At 47.9% G+C, this 18,284-nt stretch overlaps 1 protein-coding gene across 5 annotated transcripts in view; it reads left to right on the forward strand.

Annotated features, from left to right (window-relative positions):
• Nucleotides 1-2,682: 2,682 nt before the first annotated feature.
• The window catches only part of GAB1 (GRB2 associated binding protein 1), a 534,151-nt gene continuing 518,549 nt past the window's right edge, over nucleotides 2,683-18,284 (forward strand). For 3 of the 5 annotated variants that reach the window (XM_069631203.1, XM_069631204.1, XM_069631208.1), the window contains exon 1: nucleotides 2,683-3,229. In XM_069631203.1, coding sequence (XP_069487304.1) covers nucleotides 2,698-3,229 — 532 coding nt within the window. In that variant the 5' untranslated portion in view covers nucleotides 2,683-2,697. The remainder of the gene's footprint in view (nucleotides 3,230-18,284) is intronic. The other 2 variants (XM_069631206.1, XM_069631205.1) reach the window with 2 other exon arrangements.

Genomic DNA, 18,284 nt, shown 5'->3' on the forward strand with positions numbered 1-18,284 from the left:
AAGCACAATGACAACACGAAATCACCATGCTCATTTGTCAATCACATCTGCAACATACTGAAACAAATGTCTACCCATCGTCCTGTTAAAAGCGAGTACTAACAAAGGTAATAGTTTTTCACTTTTGTGTAGGTATTATGTAATGTAAGTAGTCTTGTATATGTCATGCCTTACCGACCTTGGTAGTTGGGGTCCTCCTAGAAGCTGATGTCTCGGGTGATGGGCAGCATTTTTCCTTCCAACATGGCGCTCCACTTATCCACTCAGAAGTGGATAGAGCGATCTAGTCTTTCGATCAATCTTACACTGGCTGCTTGAGCGCACGTTTACTTATCTGAACGCTGAGATCACATCGCGTCTCAACGCTCACAATTCTGTTGGTACCCAGCTCAGCGCTTATAGTGTTATTCTGCTTGTTCTGTTCTCCTAGGTCGTCCATAATTCCTGTTGCCTTCTAGGTCTAATTTCCTTCTGCTCTACTCCTTACTCTGCTCCCGCCTTGTGTTGATTCCTGTTTCTTCGTCTCCCTTGGATTTCGGACTACTCACCATTCTGTTTCCTGTCTTCTTCTGCTCCATTGAACCATCGCTCCTGCTGCGACTCACAGGTTTTTTCCTTCCCTTGGGAGTTTTTTTTCCTGCACTTGGCACTTCCTCCAGGGGTCACCTAGCCTGAGCAGACACTTACCAGGCAGGGTGGCGTCTGGGGAGGATCGCCCATACCTACATGATTCCTGCACCAAACAGAAGAGTCGTCAGGGAAAGGAGCACAGCAAGTCCTCTTGAAAGAAGCGACAGGTCAGCCATACCCGTGATTGCACTAAGTCTGACAGTATAGCGTCTGTCTGGTACTATTGGAGGCCTCACTGCGCTTGGCTCTGTAAGAAAAAAAGGGGTAGGGTTCTTTAGTGGGAAATGCAGACCTGAAACGTGGCATTGGTGGGTGCAGGTTGTAACTACCCGATTCCTGAGTGCTAATCTGCTTTCTATGGTTGTGGCAGAAAAACTTGGGAGTATGTTATCCATAGGGAAGAGCCCAAGATCAGATAGACTACAGCACTTTAAGTCTCACTAATGTGAGAATGTATGAGAAAAACTAGCAATAAGGTTAGAAAGACCCAATATTGAGGCTCACATATTATACTAAGACACAATGACAAGGTGACAGATGTATCAAAACATTATATCTGCATAAGATGGATGTCTTAGCATTAGTCTTATAGCAATATTTGTTGTTTTCAATTGAAGGTCTCATACCTAATCAGAGTGATTAACTGGTAACTAAAGAAAGTATTCTAAGTAATGTGGGGTACATTCTGAAGGTATTTTGTTATGTATTCAGCTCCTTCTAATATAACAAGGCATTGATATCAAGGTGGACAATATGGATACTGTGTTGTGTTATTCTTGTAGAAAGTAAAAGTCAACAAGAAGGATTTATTTCTCAAGGATCTGCTTGTCTGAGTCTCTTTAAGAACAGATATGGGAAAAGGAAACCCTCTGATGAATGTCCTGGCTAGATGGGTATATATGTGGGTAGAAACATGTAAGATAAGCACTGATTACAACATATTTTAGTCTAGTTATAAGGGCATTTTTTATAAATATAAACATTTATTATACTGCTAGTCCACAGACTATAGTGTTGTTTTTAAAAGAGTGCCGATTTGCAGTGTTTTTACGTAGGATATCCCACGCAAACCTGGAGCCCCTCAGGCACGCAGACTTAACATACAAATACAGCAAACTCCACCTATGTATCAACATTTACACACGGTCTCATGCTCCACACACGCTTTAACTTCAACACATCTTTCTCCTTGTATATCAACACCTTTTTCCAGTCAATGCATCCGAAGACGACAACGGTCCTGCTGCCCCTGGACGGGAATTAATGCACCTTAACTCTGATAAAGTGTATGCACTTTGAGACTATTATGGTGGTGAGCAGGCACAGTAAATACAAAAAATCTAATAATAATATTCCCTTTCTATAGTAACATGCAGTGTTCTTGTACAGCTTCCTGGGGCAGCTTCCTCCTGCTGGCAAGCACTTTAATAGCTGGTGTTACTATAACCCACTTTAACACTTACACAGCGTATGAACCTGGGAAAGATGAAGGGCTGAGCAGAATTCAACCTACAAAGAGAAAGCTAGCCACAGGTGAGAGGGGAGCCCTTAACTGATAAGCTATCTACACATACTGCACACCAGTGGTATTAAAAAGTTATTTATACCGAGCCCCCCTGAATAAAAAATATTGTCATCGCCATAACCCCTGACCTGCTCCCAATCATTCGTACTCCCTGACATCAAAAATATTACCCTCTTTTGCAATCCCATTTAATGTTCCCTGTTTAAGTTTGTGTGTAAGTATAGAGTTCATAATACTCCTAAAGTCCTATCTTCATTATACGATAATCGGTTCTGGATCACAGTAATATTGGGCGTGTTTTTACGGTATTCAGGTGTTCAAATGACTTTCAGACTGGCCAAGTGCGAGTCTCTGCCTTCCATGCGAGACGTTAACTTCACACCCAATGAGTTTAGCGAAGTGGGGGACCCCCGAGGGACAGAGAACCCCTGGTTGTCACTCACCACAACACAGGTGGTGCCTAGCTAGCAGGGCGCTGGGCCCGGCAGCCTTCGGCCTCTCATTACCATACACTCCGGAGGGATGGGCCGCCGAGGCTTCCCATGCTGGCGGACAGGCAAGAGAGCCTGGGAAAGGGGCGGGGAGAAGCTCCGGCGAACTGCTGGAGGAAAAAAGGGAGTGTAAGAAAGGGAAGGAGGGAGCAGGCGCTGAGCGAGCGTCGCTGGCTGTTTTCTTGCGCTTCTTTGCTCGGCGGCCGCCCCAGCGCCGGCGGGGAAGAGGGAGCGCCGTGCGGGGCGCCCAGATCCAGGCCGGCGTTTCAGGAGCAGATCAAAGTTTCTTCACGGAGGATCTGGGGGAGAAGCGTCAGAGGTATTCCAGCCTCCAGCGCCCGAGGGAGCGAGGGGAAAACAGACTCCCGGCAGCGGGGCCGGGATGTGACCGCGGCTACCGGAGGCACACGCTACACAGCCGCCCGCCCGCCCTGCCTCCCTGCTGGGCCCGAGAGCGGCGGCGGCGGGACCGGCACTGTGGGTCACTGGCGCCATGAGCTCCTCCGGAGGAGGTGGCGGCGGAGAAGTCGTCTGCTCCGGCTGGCTTCGCAAGTCTCCGCCCGAGAAAAAGTTGAAGCGCTATGTAAGTATGAGCACCCCCATCTTAACTCCCTCGGCCTCGGGCTCCCTGCAGCTTCGCCCGCTTTTGAATGTCCCGTCACGTTAGACGGGGCCCTTTGGGGGAGCTGTGTAACACGGGGTGCAGAACATTCTCTCAGCAATTCATGGGGGTAGTTAGGTGGACACTTGTGGAAGGGTCCAAGCACAAGGAGTTTACCGGCCGTCTGCCGGGGCTGAGACGCATTTCAATAACGAAATAAAAAAAAAAGGCCAGGCTTTTTGATTTGTTTTGATTCAATGTTGACAAACTTTGCTGCCAGTCCGCGGAGGGAGGAGTGTGCGTAGGCCTAAACTTCCCACTGGAAGTAATAGTCACGGCAGGAAGGGGCAGGGCAGGACTGGTCCGGTGTAAGCCCGGCACTCCACTGGAGCGCTACCTCCTCATTTCAATAACCGAGCACTGGTTGCTCTCAAGGAAATGCAGGCCGAAGTTTAGTGCACACGAGCCAGCTCAGCCTGTGCAGGGTGGCAATCTGTGCAGGCCGATCAGGGAAGTGGCTGGGCTGACTGTCCACCACACGCGGCCGCACTGTGTTTTCTGTGTCCCGTGTAGTGGTTTTCAGAAACGGGTCCCTGTAAATACATCGTGTCCGTGTTTTGGTTGAAATTGTTACAAATTGCATTTGAGCACAGTTCATTTATTTTTTAAAAGCTGGCGTCAATTGTTTCCTTCTTTCTAATGATGGTATTTGTAAGGTGACCTTAACTGCAAGTTTCCGCGGATTCCGCCCCATATTTAGGAATCACTGTGTGTTCAGTTTGAAGCCAAACTTGTTGTCAACGCTGCATATATTGTTTTTGTTCAATGGCAAAAATAAAGCTATCCTTATTTGTACGATGTTTTTAATCGGTGATATAAAAATGAACACATTTTGCCCACAAACAGAAGTACACCAATGTTACAAATACCAGAACAGTCAGTGGAGCAACATTATTTCGGTTCCTTATTGCAGAAACAAAAAGCTAGTATGTGCTTATTTTTTTTTTTTACTGGTTACGTAATAGGGTCGGAGCATTATGGCCAGTGCCATGCAATGAGGAACTCGGGGAGCTCGAAGGCACAGGCGAATAAGCGGGTGGAGGGGAAAAGGGGCAATACCATAAATTAGGAAATAAATAATGCCATAAGCAACAGCAAGGCACAGCACTCCCCGACAGCACACATGGCCCCAGGTCACCAGCCGCAGGCAGGAAGGGTGACATCCCAGGGGCCGATACTTATGTTGGGCAAGAAGCTACAGCCGCCTAAAAACCAGGAAGTAGTAAGCAGAGGCGTTGCTAAGGGGGGTTTAGGAGGCTATAGCACCAGGTAAATTGGCTGTAGCCCCGGATAGAAGCTCAGGGTTTACAACCAAAAAGGCTAGCTAGCCCCCAGTCCCGACAGTCACAAAAATAGCGTAGCCCCAGATCTTTTCCAGACCTAGCAACACCCCTGGTAGTAAGACCACAAGAACAAACCCGTCCAGGTTCAGGGCAACTTAGTCGAGAACACTGAACCAAAAGAGAAAGAAGAACCACACATATAAGGAAGAGGGACCGCAAGGATGCCTCAAACTATGGGTCAAACAAGGGGGAAGGCTGCGATGGGGGGCTGGCACCCAAAGGATGGGTGCACTTACCGACAGAACAGAAATGGCAGGATGCGGGAATCTTGCCCAGAAACTTGCCATAGAGCCAGCAGGCAATACAATACAAGGCTGAGTCATGGCGGAGTAGAGCAGTACACAGAGGTAAGAACATGTCCAGGCGTAGCAGCCCTGGGGGGAAAAAGGCATAGGAACCCAGAAGGCCAAACAGAATGGGTGTTGGGATGAGCTGCAAGAAAAAACACGAGGTAGGACTTCATGCAAGCAAAAAGATGGTGCAAAACCTGAATAACCCCACCCAGGTCAGGTCGGGAAAGCAAGGGCCAGGCGGAAGACACCATTACAGCCTGGTAGGGCACCAGGAGCATGAGGGGTGGTAATCCGGAAAGAAGGGCAGTAGATGAGTATTAACAATTTACAGGGTCATCCATAAAAACCAGAGAATTTAGCCACTAAAAGACCAACAAGAGGGGTGAAAAGAAAGGGCTCCGACAAGGGCCTCAATGGCAGGGAGTTAAGTCACTGGTTCACAGCGCCGAACGGCTGTGGAAAGAAAAAGAGCAAATACCTCAACACTGCAGGGCCGGTAAGGCGCTGAAAGGAATACGGCTAGGGCTCAAAGGCCGTAAACCCGGGGTTAGGCAGAATTTTCAAACCGAGAGCTTGGAGGGCTCAACAGTAAGACATGCACCCGAAGCTCAGGCTGGGTAGCGGGGCTCCCGCACCATTTAAGGGACTGCCACCAGAGTTCAAGGGGGCTTTGGGATGCAGGAATAAGAGGCCAGACAAGCTGGCGGTACATGGTATTAGGGGGGCATGGATCAAGATGTTAAGGGCGGTCTAGCCGCCGGGGTAAGAAACAGCTATTGCAGGGCAACATGCACCACACAGGTGAAGCTGATCAAGGTGGTAAGGGAGCTGAAATCGCCAGGCACAGCCCAACAGCTGGCAGGCCTGGATCCGCGACACAAGGGCAAGGTGGGAAAAGGCGGTCTATATAGTAAGGATTTTTGGGGGGAATCTGAATGGGCGATAACCCATCCAGGTGTGTTGGCACGGGCCACTGGGGGACGCCCTCTGGCCCAAGTACCCAAAAGTGCTACGGGAGATGAGACTTTTTTATTATGAGTGTAATTTACAAATAACTCATTAATGTTTTATGATGTATGTAGATACAATAAAATCCACAGCCTTTTATTGCCACCACTAAATCCAATTTCTCATTCATCTGTGGGGTAAACGCAGAGGGGGTTGGGGTTTGCATGGGAAGTACAAATGGTTGCCATGTTGTTCCCCAGCTTATGGCCGGTGCCGTGCAATGAGGAGCTCGAAGGCACGGGCGAATAAGCGGGGGGCAAAAGGGCAATACCTTAAGTTATGAAATAAATAATGCCATAAGCAACGGCAAGGCACAGCACTCCCTGCAGGACCCCAGACAGCACACCTGGTCCCAGGTCACCAGCAGCAGGCAGGAAGGGTGATACCCCAGGGTTCTAACAAACACATAGGTGACAAAATCTAGGAGCAGGGAGGAAAGGTCACCAGCAACAAAGGAAGAAAGGTTTTAACACCAGGGAGTGTAGGGCTGTCAGCGATAGCCGGCCGGGTGTGCATCCAAGCACCCAAAACAAAAGACAAATGACATGGCCTCAGGCTATGGAAGGCGAATATAAGGAGCGGCATATGGAGGGAAACTCCAGTCCTCTGTGGTGCTCTGTACGGAGCACCATAAGTCATCCGGCGAACGCAAGAGACTACAATTCTTTTCTCAGAACCCACCCACCCCGAAAGAAGGAGGAGGAGCAGAGAAAACAAGGACAACGAACAGTGTTCCTAAGTCGTGGGAAGAAGATGGCAGCATGGGCCACCGGGGGACACCCTCTGGCCCAAGTGCCCAAAAGTGCTACGAGAGATGAGATTCTTTATTATGAGTGTAATTTACGAATACATTACAAATATGTTTTCTGATTTATGTAGATGCAATAAAATTGCCAACGCTAAATCCAATGTCTTCCTGTGGGGCAAACCCAAAGGGGTTTGGGGTTTGCATGGGAAGTACAAATGGTTGCCATCTTGCTTCACAGCTTATTTGCTCTCTTATATGCCAGTGTAAAAAGTAGGCAAAGTCATTGCAAAAATCTTTATGTAGCAAGACATGGGTGAAAACCTGTTTGCTCCATTCTCTATCACACAAGCAGCAACGCTGGAGTGAGTGTTTTTGCTTAATTTTCAGCACTGGTTAAAATGTTAATGTGGCCATCATTTATCATTTGAAACCAGTGTTATTTATTTGCATTTTGAAAGCGCTCACACAGCCTGGGGGCATTGAAGCATCATCGAGATGGTAATATGTTTGGCGTCTGAACTTATTTATAAAGAAGCCTCATGGTGGCCTGTAGGCACCATCTTTGTGCCCATAGAGCTTGAGATAATGATAGCCACCTGAAATGCAGAATTATGCTCCTTTCTTTTTCTTGGTCATGCGCGGCTTTTGCTGCCACTTTCTTTCCTCCTTCTACACCTTTGGCTGACTCCCACTCTGACACAGCCCTCAACACTCCATCTCTAACACTTTGGATGTCCTTGCCCCTGTCATGAGGATCCGTTTGAAGCCCACATCCAAGTGCAGCTCTTGACGATTCCGACCTTGCCACCCTTCAACGCAATCAGAGGGCATCAGACGCGCCCTCTGACAAACTGGCCTGTTGCCTGCTCCAAAGGCAGTACGTACTCTGTCCTCTCTAAGAAGAGAGCCTACGTTCAAGCCTGAGTCTATGAGGCATTTAACAACTCGGCTGAATGTTTCAAAATCTGCAAGGAGCTGGCCAATCCTGTTGCAGTCTTTATCTCTCCTTTTCCCTCCCAGGCCCTCTGCACAGCCTTGGCTTCTCATTTCACCACTAAAACTCCGGACATCCTGTCCACCCTCTCCTCCTCTACCTCCTCTTCTACTCTGTCTTCGGACATTTTTCCTCCTTTCCCCTGTTCACCCCTGACAATGTTTCAAGACAAATCCGATCTATGAAAGTCTTGTCAAAGCAGGTTCTTCCCTGCTCCTCCAGACCATCAAGGACCACACCCTTGCACCAGCCATGGCCGATTTCTGCAATCACTGCTTTGCCACTGGAAACTTCACCTCGCCCCTTAAGAACTCCCTGGTGCACTCCCTTCTAAAGAAGCCCTCTGCCGATCCTTCCTGTCCGGCTAACTATCATCCGATGTCCATCACTCCTTTCCTGGGCAAACTTGCTATCTCCCAGCTTAATCTACAGAATCTCTTGGTTGTCTCCACGACCACAAGTCTGACTTCAGAGCTGCCGGAAGCACGGAAACTGCTCTCCTGAACACCCGTGAAGGCCTGCTCTCTTATCCTGACTTTTCCTTCTGTCCTCATTCTCCTTAACCTATCCTCTGCTTTTGACATGGTGAACCATGCCACCCTGCTCAATCGTCTGTGACAACCTGGGTATCGCTCATCAGGCCCTGGCGTGGTTGAACTTCTTTCTCAATGACCGACCCTCCCAGGTCCAACTGGGGTCTTTTTTCTCTCACTCTCTGGCCGCAATTCAGGAATGGTGTTCTGCCAATGATCGCTGTTTTAAGGCCAGTAAGACTGAGATCTTTCTCATCGGGACACCTGCTCCCTCCTTTCATCTTGCTCTCTGGCCGCCCCCTCTTCCTGTGAGGCTAAGATCCTTGGTGTCATCTTCGACTCCACCTACTCCTTCTTTCCTCACATCTCTGAAGTCACACTATCGGCTGCACCACCGCAGAGGTATTCTTCGTTCTCTCACTTTCCCCCAGAAGCTCAGTTTCTCCATTGTTCTGGTCCTCTCTAGGCTGGACTATTGCAACAGCCTCTTTCTAAATCTTCCTACCTCCTACTCTTTGACCTTTACAACTTATCCAGAACAGGACTGTGAGACTTGTCCTTGGCCTCAAGCCCAGGTATTGTATCTCCCCAGCTCTCAAATCTCTTCACTGGCTCCTTGTAGCGGCAAGGATCAAGTTCAAGACACCTTGCATCATCTACAAGGCTTTCTGTGGCCTGGCACCGCACTACCTTGAACTTTCTCTTCATAAACATCTTCCTTCTCAAGCTCTCTGCTCTTACACCTCTCTGAGGGTCAGACGCTTCTCAAAGCAGAGCGTGGGGGGGTAGATCTCTCTCCTCGGCTGGGGTCTCCACCTCCGGTTCCGGAAGCAACTCGAGACCTTCCTTTTCGCTTCCGCTTTCTCTCTTCCTCTTCCCCTGCTGATGTCCCTGGCTGCTCCACACACTGTTCACCTGGCCACCCTCTGAACACAGGCCCAGGCTCCTACATGTCTAGATGCCCTTGCACTGCCTCAGGGCTCCCCCTGCACTTTAAGGGTCTGTATCTGCAACCCTACAGTGCCTTCTCTCTGCACTTAATGAGCCACCCTCTGGCTGCACTTATTGAGTTACCCACACTTCTCTCCCTCCCCTCCTCCCCCGCACTTCTCAACTCCCTCTTCACCATACTTGCGCGATCTGAATGACACATGGCCTAGTAAGATCCTTGTTTTTTCCTCCTTTTGTTCCCCCTCCTTGTCTTGTCACGCATAGAAACACCTGTGTACAGGCGCGTTATAAATGACTTATCATATCATTCCAAGAGTTTAGGCACTTTTAGTTTTGGCTATTCGATGGTGCTTTACCGCCACCTAAAACACAAGTTTTGGGGTAGGAGTAACGGGAGTGAGACTAAATGCGAGCAGGGATACACGACCTCTGGATGATTGTATTTGTTTAAGCCACCATTGCCAGCCTACAGCCATACTTATCCTTATAGCCGTTCCTATCCACTGCATGCCCACAACACACACTCCTTGCATCTCTTTGGGCTGCTCTATCACACCATAACATCAAAATGTTTTTTTTTTTTTTGCCATTATGTCGAGCAACCTTCTGAACGGTAATGTCAGCTGTAAATCTGCTCCTGGTGTTAACCAGGTGTGCCTTTTTAGCCCCTTCATTTTAAAGCAATATGTGTGCTGCATGTATTCCTTGCATCACATACCCCTTGTAACACAGTTCGTTTTTGGCTCTGCTGTAAGCATCACATTTGCCAAGCGCTTTCATCATTTACCCAGGCACTTTCACTATTTTCCAGCTACTAATTGTGGCAGTACGTGGCAAAAGAGTAACCTAGGTCTACAAAAAGTAGCCTAAACTGTTGGCTTTTAGACTGCTTTATTTCTTTCGAACATGTTGTGTGCGAGTAGTAGCACCGGGAGCAACGGGCACCGGGGTGCCCTGCACACTTTGTTGTGGCTCTTAACCAAGATGTACTCTTGGTATGCAAACTTCGTCTCTTTCCGGAAGCGGAGATGCAGGGGTCAGACAGCTGTCGATCACAGTTCCAGCGCGTGCTGGCTGTGCAGCCCATGGCTGAGGTGGAACAGTCGGCCATCGTCTCAGGTGACTTCAGAGGATTCCTGGGAACGGACCCCGACAGAAAGCCAGTAACGGAAGGAACCCAATGCTCCGGATCTGACGCACCTTGCAGGGCAACGGCTGCGCCCTGTACGGGCCCCTGGAGAGCGGTGCGCGAACTACAAGGAAGGAGCAGCTAGAAGGGCTAATAACGCGCTCCGGTCGTGATGTTTGAAGACAGGAAGTCACATGTGTCTTCCGTTTTTTGGAACAAGATTAGCATAGTTTGCAATTAGGTTTAAAGAAAATGTAAACTCTTCTACTCGTAGATTATCCGGCAGATAAGTGCAGGAATGCTAGCCTTGTGCCTTATCTCAGCAATGATAAGTGCGCAACATCTGCTCCTTCCCGCACACCCCCCTCCCCCTTCACCCCCTCCACCCTGCTTTGCTGCGACTCCTGGTTTTGCCAGACTTCGCCTTTCACTCGGTGGTAAAAGTGGGCGAGAGCGGTGCGCCCCTAATAAAAAAAAAAAAAAAAAAAAAAAAAAAAATTAAATAAGTTTTACTGTTCCTATACTTTTATTTTAAAACAAAACAAAATAAAATCGTAGGGAGAAGTTCTAACTTGCACTTCAGTGCGCGGCACTGAACATTCCCTTAAACGGCAGGCGCATTTATTTAGGGGTTTTTAGTGTTTGTGGGGAGTGGTGACAGGGCAGCAGGGAACATAGTTCCACTACTTCTTTTCGTACCTCAACCACTGCTTTCACCGTGTCCAAGGAAGACCACAAAGGTCTTCCGTTATAGGTTGAACTGACACAGATTTAGGTTGCTGGCTCTGCACGTTACCCACCTCCCCCTCCTTCCTCTCACTGGTGTCACATGGGTAGGGCAAATGTGGGATTTGTTGCCGTTCCCCTTGACACTTTCCACAACACAACCAACAAAAGAATGACCCGGACAGCACTTTTAGATTTCCCAGTACATTGTCCAGCCTACTTGTGATGCCACACAGATGACGTTTTCCCTGAATGATATTAAGAGCCCAAATCTTATGGAAACCTCTGTTCAATTAGTTTCAAAGCAGATTGGGCTAAAATCAGTGGTAGAAGTGTACCAGAAAAGTAGTGGAACTCTGACCCCCGGTGGGGAACAGGGTAGGCAGGGGCGGAGCAACGTGCAACACATTTTTGAAGGGTGGCAGCCATGCTGGTCGACAGCCAGTTTAGCTGGAACTGCTATTGGATGGTAACGTTTAGACGTGTGCTTTAACTTCAAAAAGAACAGATCTGGACCAGAGAAGATGGTTTCAAAAAGTAGTGGAACTGGTAACAGTAAAAAAATAAAAGTAGTGGAACTGCGCTCCCGTTCACTTCGACCACTGGCCAGAATGGAAGTATTCTCCCTTCCTAAGCATTGTAGAAGACGGTGTTTCTTATGGGACGTGACTGGTAGAGAAGAGGCGGGCATATGTGATCCTCGGGCTCATACTGCTTCTATGTCGGATGCCTTCTCACATGGAGGCTGGCATGTGCATGTCTACTCCCATCTATATGGAGCTGCTAAACGTGTCTCAAGGTTACCAGAGGACTCGCGAGTCCTGCGCGTTTATTTCTCCCTCAGTTTCATTCTGGGAGTTTAGTACTGGGTTTCTTCAATTGAATCAAACGGGTAAAAGTAAAATCCAAGTTTAGGGCTGGATTAGGGTCTCCCATAATGACCAGGTCATCAAGTAACCTTAACTTTCTTATTGTAGGTGCATAGGTCTCAACTCTTACTTGAAGGGAATCTTGTCTATGCGCTGCTTAGTCCAGAAAAAGCGATGTATTTTATAGAGGGTTTCTTTATTTAAGCCTCTCATTTCATCTAATTGAAGGGTAATTCAGATTTCCTTAGAACAAAAGCAGGTCTTCAAAACTTTGGTGAGCAAAAGTCCTGCACCTTTCAAATTCTTATACCCGTCGGTGCCAGCGGGATTTGTTAGCGTGGCAATGATTTTCCAGGTGTGTTTTATACATTGCCCACCTGCTCCCTTTCATCAACTTTTAAGACCAGACTCTAGCCATCAAGATGGAAAAAGAAATCCTGAAACATATTTGGAATCTATAAATTAAAAAACGAAGACAAATTTGTGTAACAGTACTCCAGAGTAATTGGAACCATACTCACAGATCAATTGGGGCCATACAATTCAAAAAGTCCTAGAAAATGATCAGGAGACCAACATTAATTGGGGAAATCTGGTCTAACAAGGTGTCGTAAAAACAAATTGCACTCATCAGTGGAACACCTGCTGCCCCAATGGAATGAGAGAAGGCAAAATGCCACCCAGAATAACCACAAAAATCCCCAGTGGCAGTAACTAATAGAGCTGACAGTTAAAAGCACCACAGTAGCACACCCACAGTGTCCACGGCCAGCCTCTAGTGCCCGAAAAGGAAAATTAAGAAAATGCACCAATCAAGCGAAAGATAAAATAATGTATGTAACAATCCGGACACTCGTGGATAACTGAAAAGACTGCCCAGCATTCTCGGGGAACGTGCATCAAGTCCCAAAGCGCATTGGTGAGCGCACACCTCATACCAGTGGTATTCATACTTTTTTATGCCAAGCCCCCTTGAGTTAAATTATTATTGCTTTTCTGCTTATAATTTCTATTAAAAGCAGTCGCCATACTCCCTTTTGGAAGAGCCTCGTGCACCCCCTGGACACCCCCACCGCCGAGCCCCACAGTTTGGAAAACACCGCCACAGACTGTTGCAAAACAGCTGGAAAAGGTCAGCTCGTTACTGTGTTGAAAGTCCCAATACATTGTCAAATGGAAAACGGGCCGCCAGAATGAAAGCCCCATGTTCCATAGTGACTTGGATGCGATGGTGGCAATTTTCACTGGTGGTGCAGAGAAAAGAAAGTAAATGTTTAACGGAGCATGCACTAAAGCCTTTTTAGCATTATTGATCGTAAGGGCACTGCATCTTTGCCATATTTTTTGAGCGGTATGTCTTGCAACACAAGCACGATTTTAAAACTCCGAAAAGGAAGTGCAGTGAAAGAGTGAGTTTCGCTGCAGTCGAGCCTCTCGTGGTCCTTTATTCATCATGCCCGCAATGCAGAAAAACCCCGACTTGGCTTCCTGGTATTACAATTCGCTTGATGGCAACCACGGCTACTGCCAACTCGGCCTCGAGTCTTTGTGAGTTCTGTTGTGTTTGCCTTCATTAGTCCTGCTAGGAGTCTCTGGTGGTTACTCGGCCTGGCCGTGCACTGCTCTATCTTTCGGTCTGTGCCCAAACGACCTTACTTGGTAAATGGCTGCGTTGGGTCATAGTACTCCCCCGTCCTCCAGCTCATGTGTGTGCAATCGCGGTTTTAGGGTCGCATTCCTCCACAATGGGGGACCCAGTCCCAGCGCCATGTTGGTCTTCCGTCGAGTCCCTATCGTCACTAGGGCTGAAGCCTGTCGCCCTGTTGGTAGTTTAGTTTGGACTCCCGTTCCAAGACTGCTTGGCTTGTTCCGGCCTTCTTTCGCCAGCCTATGGCGTCCTTTCACGGTGCAACAATGCTGCCAGTGTGTCTTTCGTTCACAGATGGCCAATATTCCAAAGTTCATCATTCCATCCGTGATTAATTTTCCGCTGGCTGAAGCAATTCTCGCCCGCCTATAGTTGACCGTCTAATCATCCTTCCGTTTTTGTGCCCGACGGAAAAGCAGTTAAGGCCGTCATGTGCTACACTCGCGTGCCAAACGCACGTAAACAGTGGCTTTTAAAAAACCAAGACGAACTCGGCCTCTTCAGGTTTCTTTGGCTTGCTGTTTGACTGGGCTTAAGCCATATAGGCGATTATCGAAGATGCAGCCAACAATATGTACATGAAAAACAGTTGCAGACCTCACTTCAGGACCTATTCGCAAAAAGTGTCCACTTGCCTGTACCCTGCACACGCTCAATTGGACGAAGCCCCAACATTCTGGAAACGCGCTGTAGTAACGTGGTCCCTGAGACATGGTGCGGGAACCAGTCAGCACTTTCCCGAATACAAAAGGTCATTCTTTATTGCAGGTAGTCGAGAGGTTCTCTGCAAGGAAACCATCATCGCCCCGATCCCACCCTTTGTGCCTCCGACCACCAACTCGCACAAACCAGCACACACACATCAACCCCCCCCCCCCTATTCCATTCTCAACACCCATCATGTTCGCCTCTCTGAACACACCTCCCTGGCGCTCAAGATACAAAAACCTCCCTTCTTAAAACAAACGTAATACGCCTAGCACGAAAACCAAGAGGCGTAGACCGGGTAGGGCCCGAGTGGGCAAGGCCCACCCCAAATCTGTAAATGCCCACTCGGCAGCGCTGTGTGATCGTTTACAGATGTTTGTCACTACAGTGAGCCTAACTACATTAGCTTCAGGCCCCACCTGTTAGACAATTCTGGCCACGCCTCTGAGATGCAGCCAACCGACAGGAATCTATCCTGAAACAACAATTGTGTACAGGTGTCCCAAGGACACACAATTCGCCAAACTCTCAATGTGTGCACCACTGCACAAGGTGTGTGCTATGAGCATGTACAAATGCGGCATCGCACATGCCGTTGAGGAGCAATTTCAGCCATCTGAACTACAGGGAATACACTCGTTGTGCTTGTTTGCTGCTTGCAGAATTGTTTTGTGAAGTTGCTTTTGGTATGCCAGCCCCCTTTTCTTTTGATAGCATTGTTTGAGAAGTTGTCTTTGTATTTTATTTGTCTTCATGCATTGGATGACCTTTTTTTTTTTTTTTTTTTTTTAATTGTCTTTTTGTGAAAACGCAGTATGTGTGTCAAGACCAAATAGGCTGACGGAGTCAAGGGCTTCAAGCATTACAGCATCTTCTTTGACCCTGTTGGGTTCTGCTAAGGGCTGGAGTCCCGGCATAACACTGTAACGAAACCTACCATTGTGTGCATCACCCCTTATACACTTTATCCACCCTACCTCTCAAACGCAAACATTCAACACGCACCATCACGGCTGTAACCCATACAATCACTCGACAAACGCCACCCAAACGCGTGCAACCTCATGATCATAAATGCTCACTCTGCTTCACTGCACATGGCAGACATTGCTGATATTATACCCATCACAACCTTGATGCATCCTTAATAACGGAACCATGGCTTTCACCCCACCTCCACCCACATCAGCATGTCATCCATACATGGAACTCTGGTGGGGAGCCTCGGTCACCCACAAGACTTGATCGACATGCGCACTTCAAGATCCACCACCCCTCAAATCCATGGAACACCTGACATGGCACTCGGCACTCTCCCACTCCTCAACTGCTACTTTGCACCTACACTACGCCCAACACCGAATAACAGTCCTTCCTGGATGAAATAACCAACTTCATCACTGCATTTACTGTGAACCATCCCATCAACATCTTCCTAGGAGGCCTCAATATCCCAGGAATGCAATCGACCAAGAAATCCAAAGAAGTTCTCAATCTCCTGGACACCCTCCACGTGACACAACCTCTTACTGATTCCACCAACACCAAAGGCAGCACTCTCAACCACCTTATCCCCAGATATCAATTGCCTTCCACCCCACAACTTGACTGACCACGCAGTGCTACCCATCAACCTCCAGCCCTGAAAGCCCTCCTATCCAGGGAAATTGAAACCAACAAAGCCACCTCGACATTCATTCAAACTTACCAAACAATCTCACCAACCTGGCTTCCGTGCTCACTCCTTCATCAGACGTCAACTAGCCAATGTGCACCAATGAAACCACAAATGAACCAAACCATCTGCACACTTGTCACACAACAACTCAAAGACAGTTAAGTGTCATGGACAAGCAAGAGAAGATTTGGTGACCAACACACACACTTTGAAGAAGATCTTGCTACCTTGAAAAGCCTCTGCTCGGCACACATGACCTTCACCTGAGCCAAAGCATCCTTAACAGAAGCCTGCAGCAAGAGCAGGGCCCTCGTCAAGACTGTCAAACATTGTATCAGTCCTCTACCAGCCCTGGGAGTGCCTAAATCCACAGAGAGATGCAATCATCCTGTTTTTCACTGACCACTAACGAGATCTGCAGCTTCATTAACAAAACCCTACTTGCGATAGACACCCCTGTCATACCACTGCTACATGCCCCAAAAAAGCCCCTAACACTGAAAGGTCTCGCAAGCAATTCTCCTACAAGTACAATGTCGCCTCAGATTTCATGCAGAAGAATGTCAATAGTCTGCCTCCAACTCTTCTCCACGATACCACTGGCCCACTTGTGCAAAGCATCTTTCATGACGCATTTAAAACTTGCCACATTCTATCCCTACTAAAAAAAGCCCACACTTGACCTTGATAACCTAGCAAACTACTAACCCTTCACCCATCTATTCTTCATTGGTAAGATAATCAAGAAGACGGTCACACTCCCAAGTACAAGAAACGTCATCCAGCACAGTCCACTTCAAGAATACTTCTCTGGGTTCAGACCAAAATAAAGCACAGAGACTGCCACCATCCAGGTCATCAATGAGGCACTCTTCATCATGGACTAGGGGGGCCCATGTCTCCAAGTCCTACTCCACTGCTGTGCTGCATATGACCTGGTCGACCACAAATGGCTGGTCTACACTGTGTCCTCCTGATGACGCAGTCCTTCAGTGGTCAGACTTCTAACTCACCAAACACCATTTCATTCAAATGGATATGTGCAGATCCCAGCAACCCCCAGTGACCTGCAGAGTCCCTTAAGACTTCATCCTCTCCCCTTTTATCTTCATCATCTACATGGAACCAATACAGGCCCTAGTTCCAAACCAAAATCCATCAGTTGGACGATGATGCACAGCTATCTAAAGGTCAACTGCCTCAATGACATTCAACAATTGAAACACTGACTCTCCACCATTCATGCCGGGATGTCAAGTGCCTACTTGAAATTCAGTCTTTCGGAAACTAAGGTCACCATCCTACGGGATGCCACCAAACGCACCGAAGTTCAAAAACTGGATCAGAAGGATGAATCACGATGGCACACGCAATCCCCCCTGCCTGCAGCTCGCCCCAGTAAAGTCCCTAATTTTCACTATCGATTGTAACCTGTCCTCTAAAGCGTGCATTGCCAAGAAGACCTGGAATGGTACCAGCTCACTCCTGTGCTGAATCAAATTCTTCAGTCCTACCTCAAACTTCAGATGTGTTGTCCGCACCAGGTCCTGTTGCTCTTGCACCTGGATAGTGGAAATGGCCTTCTGACCCCTCCGCTGGCCCCTCTGAACGCTGTTCAGCACACTACAGCACGCCACCTTGCAGGACTGAAGACATTCTACCACATTTCCCCCACTCTCAAGGGACTACACTGGTTACCTCTCCAACCTCGCATCACCTACATTACTCGCCAACAAAGCTCTAATGTCAAAGACATCATCATATTTGCTGAAGATCACCATCTCGGGTGGTCCATGCAAATCTAGGAGCCACAATATCCCCAGACTTGAATCCAAGAAATGCTATGGCAAGAAGACCAGAAAGCAAGCATTCTTCTGCTATGATTCATGCCCTAACCAACCTTCAGTGTGACATCTGGCTGGCTTCCCCCCTCCTGGGATTCAGGAGCTATTGGAAGACCCTGCTGTTCAAGGAACACTTCTCGAGCAAGGACCATAGACTGACAAAAGAACCCCCCTCCCCACTACGTTCTACTCACCATAGTTTTATAGTACTCTGTTGTTTTCTAGCTTAGGTTCACTCTGTACAAATTGCATGCATACAATGCATACATATATGCAGTGTGGAAAATGTTCCCTTTGCCGCTGGCGAGAGTGTGTGCTGTGTGTATGTATAGAATTAAGGTGGTGAGTAACATTTTGATGGCTGGCTAGTAGCTTGCACCTTCAATCTTTGTCGCCTTTACTGTGAGGGTCCAGGAGTAAGGCTCAGATACAAGCGTGACATTGTTTTGGTTATGAACTTGTATTCATAACAATAAAGGGTTTGGAGAAAGTTATTTGAATTTTC

This window comes from Ambystoma mexicanum, chromosome 6q, assembly GCF_040938575.1.
Source record: "Ambystoma mexicanum isolate Mex_15411 chromosome 6q, UKY_AmexF1_1, whole genome shotgun sequence".
NCBI classification, from domain to species: Eukaryota; Metazoa; Chordata; class Amphibia; order Caudata; family Ambystomatidae; genus Ambystoma; species Ambystoma mexicanum.